The sequence below is a fragment of the Heterodontus francisci genome, chromosome 10, assembly GCF_036365525.1.
Source record: "Heterodontus francisci isolate sHetFra1 chromosome 10, sHetFra1.hap1, whole genome shotgun sequence".
NCBI classification, from domain to species: Eukaryota; Metazoa; Chordata; class Chondrichthyes; order Heterodontiformes; family Heterodontidae; genus Heterodontus; species Heterodontus francisci.
In genome coordinates, this window is record NC_090380.1 from 21,737,715 (window position 1) to 21,753,480 (window position 15,766).

Here is a 15,766-nt window from a genome sequence, read left to right on the forward strand (position 1 = left end):
TCGGTTGGGAGTCTTTCTGCATTTCACACTAGCCGTCTAGCCAACTGACCTAACGACCCGACCCTGAACAAAGCTACACAAACTGGCATTCCAACTCCATAGCTGATGAAAAAAATTGATGGAACCCATCCTTCATATCTTTAATTGACTGCCAAACTCCCAAAAGAATGCCAGACAAGAGAGTCAAAACATAACTGAGAACCACAAAGGGATACACACCTTTAACATGAAACAAGAGCAAACATACCGCTAGGGAGCAGGGTCATCTAGTATGAGCTCTCAGTCTGATCTCTGAACAGAAAGGAACAGTTCAAACAAAATAGAATCCCGGAATGGCTCGACTGGCGTATGGAGAAATCACAACTCAGCCACTATTACACATCACAAACACGCAAGAACAATATGTGCCCAGCACTCAAAAGTCAACAGTCACTGCAATTAGAGAATTAACCCAAGATGAGCAGCCAATGCATGGCACATTAACACGTTGACACTTTAAACTGATGGAGCAAATCCATTTTTTTTTAAAGCAGATTCTGTGCTTTTAACCAAATTCCCTACAGAAGTTGATGCCTGCTGAATATGCTTTTCAATTAGGTATCTGAGAAAAACCAAGGGTGGAGTGAAAACAGGGCTTAAAAAAACTATGCTGTCCTCTCATGATTCACTAGGCAACACCAATAGCTTCAAGCTGCGCAGCTCTATAACTCAGTACTCAACAACTGTTTTATAACACACCAGACCTGAACCACATTCGGTGCCCTCTCTCTCTCCTCCCCAACATCTTGCATTCATAAAACATCTTTAACGTAGTTAAACGTTAACCATCAACAATCCAATAAAGGACAAGCATGGGAGTACATTTATCCAAATGACCCCAAAAAAGCTTCAGGATCCCTTTATAAGTACCACTTTAATGGGCAGTGATATAATTAGTTAAAAGTTGTATGTTCCATAATCCACAAATATTTTATAGGGTCTTTTCAATGTGAACTGCAACCACACTGGCAAAATTTATAACTGCCTGTGATGCCTGTAGGTTGCACTGTATTAGGGTTTCCCCATTAGAGCAATTAACCCTTTGTTACATCTTCCTCATCGCACAACCCTTGTGATTCTGCAATATCTCTAATGAGCACACTTGTTCAAAACTGCATTTTGATTGCATAATGGGAGAGATCGTGGAGCCAATTTGTCATCTAAAAGTTTTTGATTCATCATTTTGTCTAACTGAAATTTCGGCTTTTTAAAATATGTCTAACTGAAATATTACATATTCCATGAGAACATAACCCACAGAATTGTCTTTTGTTTCTTTTAATGCTTTTCTCAAAAGTTTAACTTGAAGGCCTCAGCCTCTCCCATGAGCCCAGGGTTAAACTTGGACTCAATATATCTGCACAGAACAGTAACCTTGAGGTGAATTTGAACTGTGTAGTCTGAACACATGCAGTATACTTATAAATATCTAAGAAATATAAGGGGCTACATGGCTCCGTTATTGAATACCATCATAGCTGATCTGCCTCAAATCCACTTTCCCGCCCATTCCCTCCATATCCCTTGATTCCCTTAGACCCCAAAGATCTGTTTATCTCAGCCTTAAATACATTCAACGATGGAGTATCCACAACCCACTGGGGTAGAGAATTCCAAAGATTCACAACCCTTTGAGTGAAGAAGTTTCTCATCATCTCAGTCCTAAATGATCGACCTCTTATCCTTAGACTGTGCCTGTATTCTACATTACCCAGCCAAGGGAAACAACCTCCTAATGTCTACCCTGTCAAGCCCCTTCAGAATCTTATATGTTTCAATCAGATCACCTTTCATTCTTTTAAACTCCGGAGAGTATAGGCCCAATTTACTTAGTCTCTCATCATAGGACAACCTCGCATCCCAGGAACCAATCTCGTGAACCTTTGCTGCACTGCCTCCAAGGCAAATATATCCTTCTTTAGATATGGAGACCAAAACCACACACAGTATACCAGGTGCTATTTCCTGGGGTACACCAGCAGCAATCAGCTGTCATGACTGAACATTTTTCTTTAACTTCTAGCAGTCTCTTCAAATAATTTTGAAAAAGAGGGCAAATTTAAAATTTAATGCGGTAAAGTTTATATGGATTGTTTTTTTAACATGAAAGAATATGTGCACATAAGAGAAGAACAGTGCACTAATTACACTCCTGTTGCTTGGAATTCAGAAAGTGTATTAAGTGGAAAGAGGGAGCTTCGAGAAGAGACTTGGGGATCAGAAAAAGAGAAAAAATAAACTTGGTTCATGGTTCAGCATGAAATCCTGAAGCTATGAGCACATGTACTCATGCTTGCCCTCCAGGTAATTCCTGCTAGCAGCTGCCATCCAAATCTCAAAGTTTCCTCGTCAGCTGCAAGATACACATCTACTTTCAAAGTGATGGAAGTTCCGAGAGGGCTGCTTGCAACATGCCAGTTCGCACTGAGCAAGTGGACTGGGGGCGTCGAGCGAGCGTCATCAATAAACACTTTGAAAATTTTAAACATGCTATCTGCTCTTTTTAAAAACTGAAAGCTCCAGATATACAAATTCCATTCAACTACAACTTGCACTTATATAGTGCCTTTAATTCAGTAAAACATCCCAAGGCACTTCGCAGGAGTGTTATCAATACAAATTTCAACACTGAGCCACATAATGAAACATTAGTACTGATGACCAAAAGATTGGACAAAGAGGTAGGTTTTAAGGGGGGGGTGGAAGCAAGGTGGAGAGGTTTTGAGAGGGAATTCCACAGTTTAGGGCCCAGGCAGCGAAGGTACAGCTGCTAACAGTCAAGCAATAGAAATCAGGGATGCACAAAGACACAGATATGAAGGAACAAGGAGCTATGAGGTTTGTAGGTCTGTAGGAGGTTGCAGAGATAGAGATGAGGCCATGGAGGAATTTGAACACAAAGATGAGAATTTTAAATTCAATATGTGGCTGGACTGGGAGCCAATGCAGGCAAACAGGACTTAGTGCAAATTAGTTCTGCTGCCCATATCCTTCGGTCAGCTCAAGTTTATGGAGGGTGGAAGAAGGGAGAACATTGCAAGAGTCAAGTCTGGAGATAACAAAGGCATGGACGAGGGTTTCAGCAGCAGGTGGCATGGACAGAAACAGGTGATTTTTCAGAGGTGGAGGTAGGTAGTCTTGATGATGGGGACTATATGGAGTCAGAAGCTCAGCTCATAGTCAAACAGAAGACTGAGGTTGTAAATGTTGTGGTTCAGCTTCAGACAGTAGTCAGGTAGAGGGATGAAGTAAAAACAAGAAATGCTGGAAATACTCAGCAGGTCTGGCAGCATCTGTGGAGAGAGAAGCAAAGTTAACGTTTCAGGTCAGTGACCTTTCATCAGAGGGATGGAGTCAGTGGCTCAAGAACAGAATATGTGGCAAGGGCCAAAGACAATGGCTTCAGTCTTCCCAATACTGTATTTTCATTCCCTAACAACCTGAAACATTCAGAAGTGTGCAGAATTAGTAGAATCTTTAAGGGTAGTTTCCACTGACCAAACCTTAATTCGAATTCTAAAAACAAATTAGAGAAATTTGCTTTTGGCTTTGTTCTACAGTAACTGTTAATGAAACTCTGCCCATATGCCACAACAAATGCAATTTCTGATATTTACAGAAAAAGGACAACAGTACTTATCTAGGAAGTCCAGTCAGGGTGTTCCCTTCAGCAGTAAAATATCTGAAACTGAGCCAAGTTCCCTGTTAAACTTACTACTTCATTTAGAGAGGGAGCGTTTCATAAATGTAAACCAACAATGGCATCGGAAATGCGGGTCAGACCATTGAAAATCTTCAACACTTATGAAAAACTGAAAGCCAAAGTAGGAGAGTGTTGGGTACAAGGCGAGGTAAATCAAATATAAAAAATGCTAGAAATACTCAAGCCTGACAGCATCTGTGGAGAATGAAACAGTTAATGTTTCAGGTACGTGACCTTTCGCCAGGCCTGAGCATTTCAAGCATTTTCTGCTTTTATTACAGATTTCCAGTTTGTGTTGTAAATTAAATAGCACTTAAGTAGCTTGGTGCTTGTCATAGAGAGATACAGCACTGAAACAGGCCCTTCAGCCCACCGGTTCTATGCCGATCAACCACCTATTTATACTAATCCTACATTAATCCCATGTCCCCTACCACATCCCCACCTTCCCTCAATTCTCCAACCACCTACCTACACTAGGGGCAATTAACAATGGCCAATTTACCTATCAACCTGCAAGTCTTTGGCATGTGGGAGGAAACTGGAGCACCCAGCAGAAACCCACACGGTCACAGGGAGAACTTGCAAACTCCACACAGGCAGTACCCAGAACCCAGTTTTTCAAAAATACAGGTTTTCGAGGAACACTATTCCAAAGCTGTGACCTGCAACGTTAACTTTGCTTCTCTCGCCATAGATGCTGCCAGACCTGCTGAGTATTTCAGCATTTTTTTTTTTTAATTTCAGATTTCCAGAATCTGCAGTATTTTGCTTTTATTTTACTATTCCAAAGCTCTCCTGGTCAGCCTCCTAACTTACATAAACTTGAGTGCAGCATTGTTTCCAACTCTCTATGGTCTCACCCCTCCATTTCTCTGTAACATCCTCCAGTCCCCAGATCTCTGCACTCCTCCAATTCGACCTTCTTACACATTCTGGATGTCCTACCCTCCACCACTGACAGCCCTGCCTTCAGCTGCCTAAGCCTGCATCTAAGCAGGGGGTGGGGGAGAATGGGGTGAGCCATGGGGGGGGGGGGGGGGGGAGAGAGGAGAAGGGGGGGGGGGGGGAAGAGAGAAGAATGGGGTGAGCCATGGGAGGGGGAGGGGAAGAGAGAAGAATGGGGTGAGCCATGGGAGGGGGAGGGGAAGAATGGGGTGAGCCATGGGAGGGGGAGGGGAAGAATGGGGTGAGCCATGGGAGGGGGAGGGGAAGAATGGGGTGAGCCATGGGAGGGGGAGGGGAAAAATGGGGTGAGCCATGGGAGGGGGAGGGGAAGAATGGGGTGAGCCATGGGAGGGGGAGGGGAAGAATGGGGTGAGCCATGGGAGGGGGAGGGGAAGAATGGGGTGAGCCATGGGAGGGGGAGGGGAAGAATGGGGTGAGCCATGGGAGGGGGAGGGGAAGAATGGGGTGAGCCATGGGAGGGGGAGGGGAAGAATGGGGTGAGCCATGGGAGGGGGAGGGGAAGAATGGGGTGAGCCATGGGAGGGGGAGGGGAAGAATGGGGTGAGCCATGGGAGGGGGAGGGGAAGAATGGGGTGAGCCATGGGAGGGGGAGGGGAAGAATGGGGTGAGCCATGGGAGGGGGAGGGGAAGAATGGGGTGAGCCATGGGAGGGGGAGGGGAAGAATGGGGTGAGCCATGGGAGGGGGAGGGGAAGAATGGGGTGAGCCATGGGAGGGGGAGGGGAAGAATGGGGTGAGCCATGGGAGGGGGAGGGGAAGAATGGGGTGAGCCATGGGAGGGGGAGGGGAAGAATGGGGTGAGCCATGGGAGGGGGAGGGGAAGAATGGGGTGAGCCATGGGAGGGGGAGGGGAAGAATGGGGTGAGCCATGGGAGGGGGAGGGGAAGAATGGGGTGAGCCATGGGAGGGGGAGGGGAAGAATGGGGTGAGCCATGGGAGGGGGAGGGGAAGAATGGGGTGAGCCATGGGAGGGGGAGGGGAAGAATGGGGTGAGCCATGGGAGGGGGAGGGGAAGAATGGGGTGAGCCATGGGAGGGGGAGGGGAAGAATGGGGTGAGCCATGGGAGGGGGAGGGGAAGAATGGGGTGAGCCATGGGAGGGGGAGGGGAAGAATGGGGTGAGCCATGGGAGGGGGAGGGGAAGAATGGGGTGAGCCATGGGAGGGGGAGGGGAAGAATGGGGTGAGCCATGGGAGGGGGAGGGGAAGAATGGGGTGAGCCATGGGAGGGGGAGGGGAAGAATGGGGTGAGCCATGGGAGGGGGAGGGGAAGAATGGGGTGAGCCATGGGAGGGGGAGGGGAAGAATGGGGTGAGCCATGGGAGGGGGAGGGGAAGAATGGGGTGAGCCATGGGAGGGGGAGGGGAAGAATGGGGTGAGCCATGGGAGGGGGAGGGGAAGAATGGGGTGAGCCATGGGAGGGGGAGGGGAAGAATGGGGTGAGCCATGGGAGGGGGAGGGGAAGAATGGGGTGAGCCATGGGAGGGGGAGGGGAAGAATGGGGTGAGCCATGGGAGGGGGAGGGGAAGAATGGGGTGAGCCATGGGAGGGGGAGGGGAAGAATGGGGTGAGCCATGGGAGGGGGAGGGGAAGAATGGGGTGAGCCATGGGAGGGGGAGGGGAAGAATGGGGTGAGCCATGGGAGGGGGAGGGGAAGAATGGGGTGAGCCATGGGAGGGGGAGGGGAAGAATGGGGTGAGCCATGGGAGGGGGAGGGGAAGAATGGGGTGAGCCATGGGAGGGGGAGGGGAAGAATGGGGTGAGCCATGGGAGGGGGAGGGGAAGAATGGGGTGAGCCATGGGAGGGGGAGGGGAAGAATGGGGTGAGCCATGGGAGGGGGAGGGGAAGAATGGGGTGAGCCATGGGAGGGGGAGGGGAAGAATGGGGTGAGCCATGGGAGGGGGAGGGGAAGAATGGGGTGAGCCATGGGAGGGGGAGGGGAAGAATGGGGTGAGCCATGGGAGGGGGAGGGGAAGAATGGGGTGAGCCATGGGAGGGGGAGGGGAAGAATGGGGTGAGCCATGGGAGGGGGAGGGGAAGAATGGGGTGAGCCATGGGAGGGGGAGGGGAAGAATGGGGTGAGCCATGGGAGGGGGAGGGGAAGAATGGGGTGAGCCATGGGAGGGGGAGGGGAAGAATGGGGTGAGCCATGGGAGGGGGAGGGGAAGAATGGGGTGAGCCATGGGAGGGGGAGGGGAAGAATGGGGTGAGCCATGGGAGGGGGAGGGGAAGAATGGGGTGAGCCATGGGAGGGGGAGGGGAAGAATGGGGTGAGCCATGGGAGGGGGAGGGGAAGAATGGGGTGAGCCATGGGAGGGGGAGGGGAAGAATGGGGTGAGCCATGGGAGGGGGAGGGGAAGAATGGGGTGAGCCATGGGAGGGGGAGGGGAAGAATGGGGTGAGCCATGGGAGGGGGAGGGGAAGAATGGGGTGAGCCATGGGAGGGGGAGGGGAAGAATGGGGTGAGCCATGGGAGGGGGAGGGGAAGAATGGGGTGAGCCATGGGAGGGGGAGGGGAAGAATGGGGTGAGCCATGGGAGGGGGAGGGGAAGAATGGGGTGAGCCATGGGAGGGGAAGAATGGGGTGAGCCATGGGAGGGGGAGGGGGAAGAGAGAGAATGGGGTGAGCCATGGGAGGGGGAGGGAGAAGAGAGAGAATGGGGTGAGCCATGGGGGGGGGGGGGAAGAGAGAGAATGGGGTGAGCCATGGGGGGGGGGGGGGGGAAGAGAGAGAATGGGGTGAGCCATGGGGGGGGGGGGGGAAGAGAGAGAATGGGGTGAGCCATGGGGGGGGGGGGGAGGGCAGAGAGAATGGGGTGAGCCATGGGGGGGGGGGGAGGGGAAGGGCAGAGAGAATGGGGTGAGCCATGGGGGGGGGGGGGGGGAGGAGGGGAGAGAGAATGGGGTGAGCCATGGGGGGGGGGGGGGGGGGGGAGAGAGAGAATGGGGTGAGCCATGGGATGGGGGGGGGGGGGGGGAGAGAGAGAGAATGGGGTGAGCCATGGGATGGGGGGGGGGGGGGGAGAGAGAGAGAATGGGGTGAGCCATGGGATGGGGGGGGGGGGGGGGGGAGAGAGAGAATGGGGTGAGCCATGGGGGGGGGGGGGGAGAGAGAGAATGGGGTGAGCCATGGGGGGGGGGGGGGGAAAGAGAGAATGGGGTGAGCCATGGGGGGGGGGGGGGGGGAAGAGAATGGGGTGAGCCATGGGGGGGGGGGGGGGGGGGGGAGAGAGAATGGGGTGAGCCATGGGGGGGGGTGGAGAGAGAATGGGGTGAGCCATGGGGGGGGGGGTGGAGAGAGAATGGGGTGAGCCATGGGGGGGGGGGGGTGGAGAGAGAATGGGGTGAGCCATGGGGGGGGGGGGTGGAGAGAGAATGGGGTGAGCCATGGGGGGGGGGGGGAGAGGAGAGAGAGGGGGGGGGGAAGAGAGAGGGGGGAGGGGAAAGAGAGGGGGGGGAAAGATAGAATGGGGTGAGCCATGGGGGGGGGGGGGGAGAGAAAGAGAGAATGGGGTGAACCATGGGGGGGGGGGGGAGAGAGAAAGAGAGAATGGGGTGAGCCATGGGGGGGGGGGGGGAGAAAGAGAGAATGGGGGGGGGGGGAGAAAGAGAGAATGGGGTGAGCCATGGGGGGGGGGGGGGGGAGAGAGAGAGAATGGGGTGAGCCATGGGGGGGGGGGGGAGAAAGAGAATGGTGTGAGCCATGGGGGGGGGGGGGAGAAAGAGAATGGGGTGAGCCATGGGGGGGGGGGGAGAGAAAGAGAGAATGGGGTGAGCCATGGGGGGGGGGGGGGAGGAGAGAAAGAGAATGGGGTGAGCCATGGGGGGGGGGGGGGGGAAAGAGAGAATGGGGTGAGCCATGGGGGGGGGGGGGGGGGGAAAGAGAGAATGGGGTGAGCCATGGGGGGGGGGGGAAAGAGAGAATGGGGTGAGCCATGGGGGGGGGGGAAAGAGAGAATGGGGTGAGCCATGGGGGGGGGGGGAAAGAGAGAATGGGGTGAGCCATGGGGGGGGGGGGGAAAGAGAGAATGGGGTGAGCCATGGGGGGGGGGGGGAAGAGAGAATGGGGTGAGCCATGGGGGGGGGGGGGGAAGAGAGAATGGGGTGAGCCATGGGGGGGGGGGGGAAGAGAGAATGGGGTGAGCCATGGGGGGGGGGGGGGGGAAGAGAGAATGGGGTGAGCCAGGGGGGGGGGGGGGGGGGGAAGAGAGAATGGGGTGAGCCATGGGGGGGGGGGGGAAAGAGAGAATGGGGTGAGCCATGGGGGGGGGGGGGAAAGAGAGAATGGGGTGAGCCATGGGTGGGGGGGGGAAAGAGAGAATGGGGTGAGCCATGGGTGGGGGGGGGGAAAAGAGAGAATGGGGTGAGCCATGGGGGGGGGGGAAAAGAGAGAATGGGGTGAGCCATGGGGGGGGGGGGGAAAGAGAGAATGGGGTGAGCCATTGGGGGGGGGGGGGAAAGAGAGAATGGGGTGAGCCATTGGGGGGGGGGGGAGAAAGAGAGAATGGGGTGAGCCATTGGGGGGGGTGGGAGAAAGAGAGAATGGGGTGAGCCATTGGGGGGGGGGGGAGAAAGAGAGAATGGGGGGAGAAAGAGAAAATGGGGTGAGCCATTGGGGGGGGGGGGGGGGGGGGGGGGGGGAGAAAGAGAGAATGGGGTGAGCCATGGGGGGGGGGGGGGAGAAGCGAGAATGGGGGGGGAAGCGAGAATGGGGTGAGCCATGTGGGGGGGGGGGGAAAGCAAGAATGGGGTGAGCCATGGGGGGGGGGGGGGGGGAGAAAGCGACAATGGGGTGAGCCATGGGGGGGGGGGGAAAGCGAGAATGGGGTGAGCCATGGGGGGGGGGAAGCGAGAATGGGGTGAGCCATGGGGGGGGGGGGAAGCGAGAATGGGGTGAGCCATGGGGGGGGGGGAGAGCGAGAATGGGGGGGGAAGCGAGAATGGGGTGAGCCATGTGGGGGGGGGGGGAAAGCAAGAATGGGGTGAGCCATGGGGGGGGGGGGGGGGGAGAAAGCGACAATGGGGTGAGCCATGGGGGGGGGGGGGGGAAAGCGAGAATGGGGTGAGCCATGGGGGGGGGGGAAAGCGAGAATGGGGTGAGCCATGGGGGGGGGGGGGAAAGCGAGAATGGGGTGAGCCATGGGGGGGGGGGGGGGAAGCGAGAATGGGGGGGGGGGGGGAAGCGAGAATGGGGGGGGGGGGGAAAGCGAGAATGGGGTGAGCCATGGGGGGGGGGGAAGCGAGAATGGGGTGAGCCATGGGGGGGGGGGGAAAGCGAGAATGGGGTGAGCCATGGGGGGGGGGAAAGCGAGAATGGGGTGAGCCATGGGGGGGGGGGGGGAGCGAGAATGGGGTGAGCCATGGGGGGGGGGGGGGGGGGAAGCGAGAATGGGGTGAGCCATGGGGGGGGGGGAAAGAGAGAATGGGGTGAGCCATGGGGGGGGGGGGGAAAGAGAGAATGGGGTGAGCCATGGGGGGGGGGGGAAAGAGAGAATGGGGTGAGCCATGGGGGGGGGGGGGGGAAAGAGAGAATGGGGTGAGCCATGGGGGGGGGGGGAAGAGAGAATGGGGTGAGCCATGGGGGGGGGGGGAAGAGAGAATGGGGTGAGCCATGGGGGGGGGGGGGAAGAGAGAATGGGGTGAGCCATGGGGGGGGGGGGGGAAAGAGAGAATGGGGTGAGCCATGGGGGGGGGGGGGAAGAGAGAATGGGGTGAGCCATGGGGGGGGGGGGAAAGAGAGAATGGGGTGAGCCATGGGGGGGGGGGGGGAAGAGAGAATGGGGTGAGCCATGGGGGGGGGGGGGGAAGAGAGAATGGGGTGAGCCATGGGGGGGGGGGGGGAAGAGAGAATGGGGTGAGCCATGGGGGGGGGGGGGGAAGAGAGAATGGGGTGAGCCATGGGGGGGGGGGGGAAGAGAGAATGGGGTGAGCCATGGGGGGGGGGGGGAAGAGAGAATGGGGTGAGCCATGGGGGGGGGGGGGAAAGAGAGAATGGGGTGAGCCATGGGGGTGGGGGGGGGGGAAGAGAGAATGGGGTGAGCCATGGGGGGGGGGGGGGGGAAGAGAGAATGGGGTGAGCCATGGGGGGGGGGGGGAAAGAGAGAATGGGGTGAGCCATGGGGGGGGGGGGGGAAGAGAGAATGGGGTGAGCCATGGGGGGGGGGGGAAGAGAGAATGGGGTGAGCCATGGGGGGGGGGGGGAAGAGAGAATGGGGTGAGCCATGGGGGGGGGGGGGGAAGAGAGAATGGGGTGAGCCATGGGGGGGGGGGGGGAAGAGAGAATGGGGTGAGCCATGGGGGGGGGGGGGGGAAGAGAGAATGGGGTGAGCCATGGGGGGGGGGGGGGGAAGAGAGAATGGGGTGAGCCATGGGGGGGGGGGGGGAAGAGAGAATGGGGTGAGCCATGGGGGGGGGGGGGGGAAGAGAGAATGGGGTGAGCCATGGGGGGGGGGGGAGAGAGAATGGGGTGAGCCATGGGGGGGGGGGGGAAGAGAGAATGGGGTGAGCCATGGGGGGGGGGAAAGAGAGAATGGGGTGAGCCATGGGGGGGGGGGGGAAAGAGAGAATGGGGTGAGCCATGGGGGGGGGGGAAAGAGAGAATGGGGTGAGCCATGGGGGAGGGGGGGAAAGAGAGAATGGGGTGAGCCATGGGGGAGGGGGGGAAAGAGAGAATGGGGTGAGCCATGGGGGAGGGGGGGAAAGAGAGAATGGGGTGAGCCGGGGGGCGGGGAGAAAATGGAGTGATCCGGGGGGGGGGGCAGGCAATCCCACGGGGATGGGGAAGGCGCTCCTCCCACTTCCCTCTCCAACACCTTCTGGAACTTTCCGGCTATATTCGCGGTTCAAACGTGACGCAGACTCATGAAGCGAGAGGAGGCCAGGGCCAACCGTACAGAGAGACCGAAGCTGCGGCCTACACAGCCTAGGTCTGGTAACATTACATCAAGAGAGCCGCAACTGTGCTCAGTTTACTTACATCTCCAGCACCTCCGACAATAAAGCCTTCTTTCCAAAAACAGAATTCGATACCTCAGCGAGCCTAAGCCCGAATACCAGCTCCGCCCCTTCAACGCCACAAGCCACGCCCCTTCCGCGCCGGTTTGGCCACGCCCCCTTCGCGCCAGGTTGGCCACACCCCCTCCGAGCCAGGTTGGCCACACCCCCTCCGAGCCAGGTTGGCCACGCCCCCTCCGCGCCAGGTTGGCCGCACCCCCTCCGGGCCAGGTTGGCCGCACCCCCTCCGGGCCAGGTTGGCCACGCCCCCTCCGAGCCAGGTTGGCCACGCCCCCTCCGCGCCAGGTTGGCCGCACCCCCTCCGAGCCAGGTTGGTCACGCCCCCTCCGTGCCAGGTTGGTCACGCCCCCTCCGCGCCAGGTTAGCCACGCCCCCTCCGCGCCAGGTTGGCCACGCCCCCTCCGCGCCAGGTTGGCCACGCCCCTTCCGCCCCAAGCGGGCTACAACCCCACGTCAGAACGTCCCAGCCCTTTCCTCAATATATTAAATGCAAAATAGTGCAGATGCTGGAATCTGAATTAAGCAGTGCTGGAAATACTCAGCAGGTCTGGCAGCATCTGTAGAGAGAGAAGCGGAGTTTACGTTTCAGGTCAGTGATCCTTCATCAGGACGTTCTGATGAAGGGTCGCTGACCTGAAACGTTAACTTTGTTTCACTCACCACAGATGCTGCCAGACTTATTTCCAGCAATTTTTTGTTTTTATTTCAGATTTCCAGCATCTGCAGTATTTTGCTTTTATTTCATCAGAAGGTCCTTGCCCTGCCTCAAGCCTGGCTCCACCCCTTTACAAGTCTGACTCCGCCCCATGCCAGTATGGCCCCACCCCTCCTCTCCAGTTTGGCCCCACCTTCACAATCTTGGCCCTGTGCCCATCCCAGGCCTGGCCCTGGCCCCTCTGTGCCAGGCCTGGCACCACCCCCCTCATCCGACTGTTATCAGCTCACAGGGCAATAGTCTTGTTTGTACAGTGTCTTTCTTGAACTCTCTCCTGTGATGGCTGCCTGCAGTGAGTAGCCCATGGTACATTCACATGACTACAGTAAACCGAGTCGAAGAGACTTAGTAGTTGGCAGGAAAAAAGACAGAGGCGCAAGGGGAGAGCCAACTGTGCAACAGCCCCGACAAACAAATTTCTCTGCAGCACCTGTGGAAGAGCCTGTCACTCTGGAATTAGCCTTTATAGCCACTCCAGGCGCTGCTTCACAAACCACTGACCATCTCCAGGCGCGTATCCATTGTCTCTCGAGATAAGGAGGCCCAAAAGAGAGAAGAATTTCATACAGTATTGCATTTTTATCCCAAACACCAACCATCACCTCCCCTCCTCCACTGACTCCTCTCACTCTCTGCACCAACCGCTCTCCTCCTCCCCTCCCCTCCTCCTCCACTCCATTGACCCCTCTCCTCATCTTCCTCCACTCCACCATCAGTTCCCCACCTCTTGCCTTTCCCACACTTCAATGATCTGTTCCCCTCCTCCTGCTGCACCCCTCCTCCTCTTCCCTCACTCCACTGACCATTCCCCCTCCCCTCCTCTTCTTCCCCCCCATTGGTCAGAGATTCGAAATGTAATTTTAGAGGAACTGAGAAGGTGAGGTTGTTACACACCAACAGTTAAAGGATTGTATTTATGAGTTTAGAAGTGTAGCTGGAACCATCTGTGTTTTCCGGTGGATTACAAGCAATTAGACAGAGTGCAACATGGAAACAAACCATTTGGCCCACCCAGTCCGTGTCAGTGTTTAAAAGAAAGATTTGCATTGATATCCAAAAGTGCTTTACAGTCAATGAAGTACTTTTTCAAGTGTAACCACTGTTGTAATGTAGGAAACATGACAGCCAATTTGCACACAGCAATGTGGCACAAGCAGCAATGTGATAATGATCAGATTATCTATTTCAGTGATTGTGGTTGATGGGTAAATGTTGGCCAGGACACTGGAGAGAGCTCCCCTGCTTTTTTTTGAAATAGTGCCATGTGATCTTCTACATCCACCTGAGAGGACAGATGGAGGCTCGAATTAACATCTCGTCCAAATGACAGCACCTCCAACAGTGTAACACTCCCTCAATGTTGCACTTTATCCTCCACATTACCATCACTCCTAATCCATGTGTCTGACCTTTATGACATCTCTTTATTCCACTGTTATGCTGAGGTGGTAAGGGGTATGGGTGGTTCCCACTCTTCACCTCCCAACTGACTGCTATTGTGTTTTGTTAAAATGTTGCATTAGTCCCCAAGTGTCTTTCGGGTCAAATAAACAAACAAAGGACAGGTTTTCTTGTAGGTTAAAAAGAAGATAATATTTTTACACAGTTCCCGAAATGGTCGCAACCTCACATTCACTCACACACACTAACACAAGAATAGAGAGAAAAGGGTAGGAAGTAGTTTAAAATCCAAAGTGAGCTAACTATTTGTGATTTACTGTAAACTTTGTTATGACCGAAGCAGGGGGAGTGTACTGTCTTTCTCTAGTTCCACTTCTCCACAGGTCACAACATATAATTAAATGTTTATCCAGTTACCGATACGGCCAATTATATACTCTATTTTTGTTTCAGAATAAAATCCACCAACCAGGTTTCTTTAATAAACAACAAAAGTATCAATTTACTACAAAACAAGATGTATATTCAGTAAAGATGCAAAGCATTAACACACAGATTGAAATATAAAAGTTCCCTTCTCACTTAGCCCAACACACACACACACACACGAGTTAAAGAAAAAATAGAGGTTTTCTCTGCAGCAATCACTTTACAAAAAAGGACAAAAAAAATACTTTGACCAAATACTTGTAAGTTCTTGAAGGAAAAGAATAAGATATGGAATGATATCAGTTGTCCCTTTTCTGTATTCCCAAATACGCATAGACAGCTGTCATTGGGATTTTTTGGAGCAGTTCTCCTCAGGTAACGTCAAGGATTAGTCTGGCAGGCTTTCCAAGAGAAATGCGGCTTCAGGAGTTTCAGCTATCACACACTGGATTCTCAGGGTTTCTCAGAGAGATGGAGAAAGGATGAGCTGGGTGCTTCTCTCAGCCAACTGCAAACCCAACTGACTCAAAACAATATCCAAACCGAAACCAACACTTGACCACCGTAAACCTTGACGTATCACTTCTCTGTAAACAAGTCCCATAGTCAGAAGGCACCTGCTGTTTACTTAGCTGAAGACATGTGACTTCCAGTAAGTGTGTTTTTAAACAAAGTCCAAAAGTCCTTCAATGACCATTTTTGAAAAAAACAAATAAAGTCCAACATCTATATAATCTCTTCAGTTTTCCAAAGGAATGCATTTCCATAATTTTAAAACACAAGTCATCAGAAAATATTAAAATATGGAAACACTTTCAGAACACCTCCATCCTTGGAGGAATGAAATGCCATTTTAAATGCGTTTCATTACAACGTGTGGAAAAAAAGATGATAAAAATATTAAAACACACTTACACACTCATTCTCATTCACTCTTTACCTGCAACTAATGTAGTTACGCTTTGTACCATCTTTGTACTCAGATAACGCAAAGCAAAGTTAAATTCTAGACAAAGCATCAACAATTATATTATTTTTCCCTGCAATGTGGATAATCTATAAGTGTTAGGGCTGCAATAGTGAACTCCATCAAAATCGTCTGGCATTCTGGTTTTTGAATTTTTCCACAAAAGCTAGGGAGTTATAATCAGTATATACCAGTGTTTAAGAGCTAGTAGTAAGCCCTGGGTTTTTTTTATCCACTGTTGGGTATCTCTTTTGGTGTCAATTCAGCTTTTTGGAAAAGTATCCCACTGGCCTTTCTACGCCCGATTCATCGTCTTGTAACAGGACTGCACCAACCTTCAGGTCATCAGCATCAATTGCTACCTTGAAGGGCTTAGTGAAATTTGGGGCAGCCAACACTGGTTCATTGATCAAAATGGCTTTCAGCCTCTCAAAAGATGCTTGGCACTCCCCTGACTACATGACTGCGACTTTCTTTTTTTGTACCAAATCCGTCAGTGAGGCAGATATCGTGCTAAAATTTGATATAAAC

General features: G+C 53.9%; 1 protein-coding gene across 4 annotated transcripts in view; it reads right to left on the reverse strand.

Moving 5' to 3' along the window:
* Positions 1-11,796, reverse strand: part of wbp4 (WW domain binding protein 4) — an 84,269-nt gene extending 72,473 nt beyond the window's left edge. For all 4 annotated transcript variants that reach the window (XM_068040219.1, XM_068040220.1, XM_068040218.1 and 1 more), the window contains exon 1: positions 11,686-11,796. In XM_068040219.1, coding sequence (XP_067896320.1) covers positions 11,686-11,687 — 2 coding nt within the window. In that variant the 5' untranslated portion in view covers positions 11,688-11,796. The remainder of the gene's footprint in view (positions 1-11,685) is intronic.
* Positions 11,797-15,766: the final 3,970 nt, after the last annotated feature.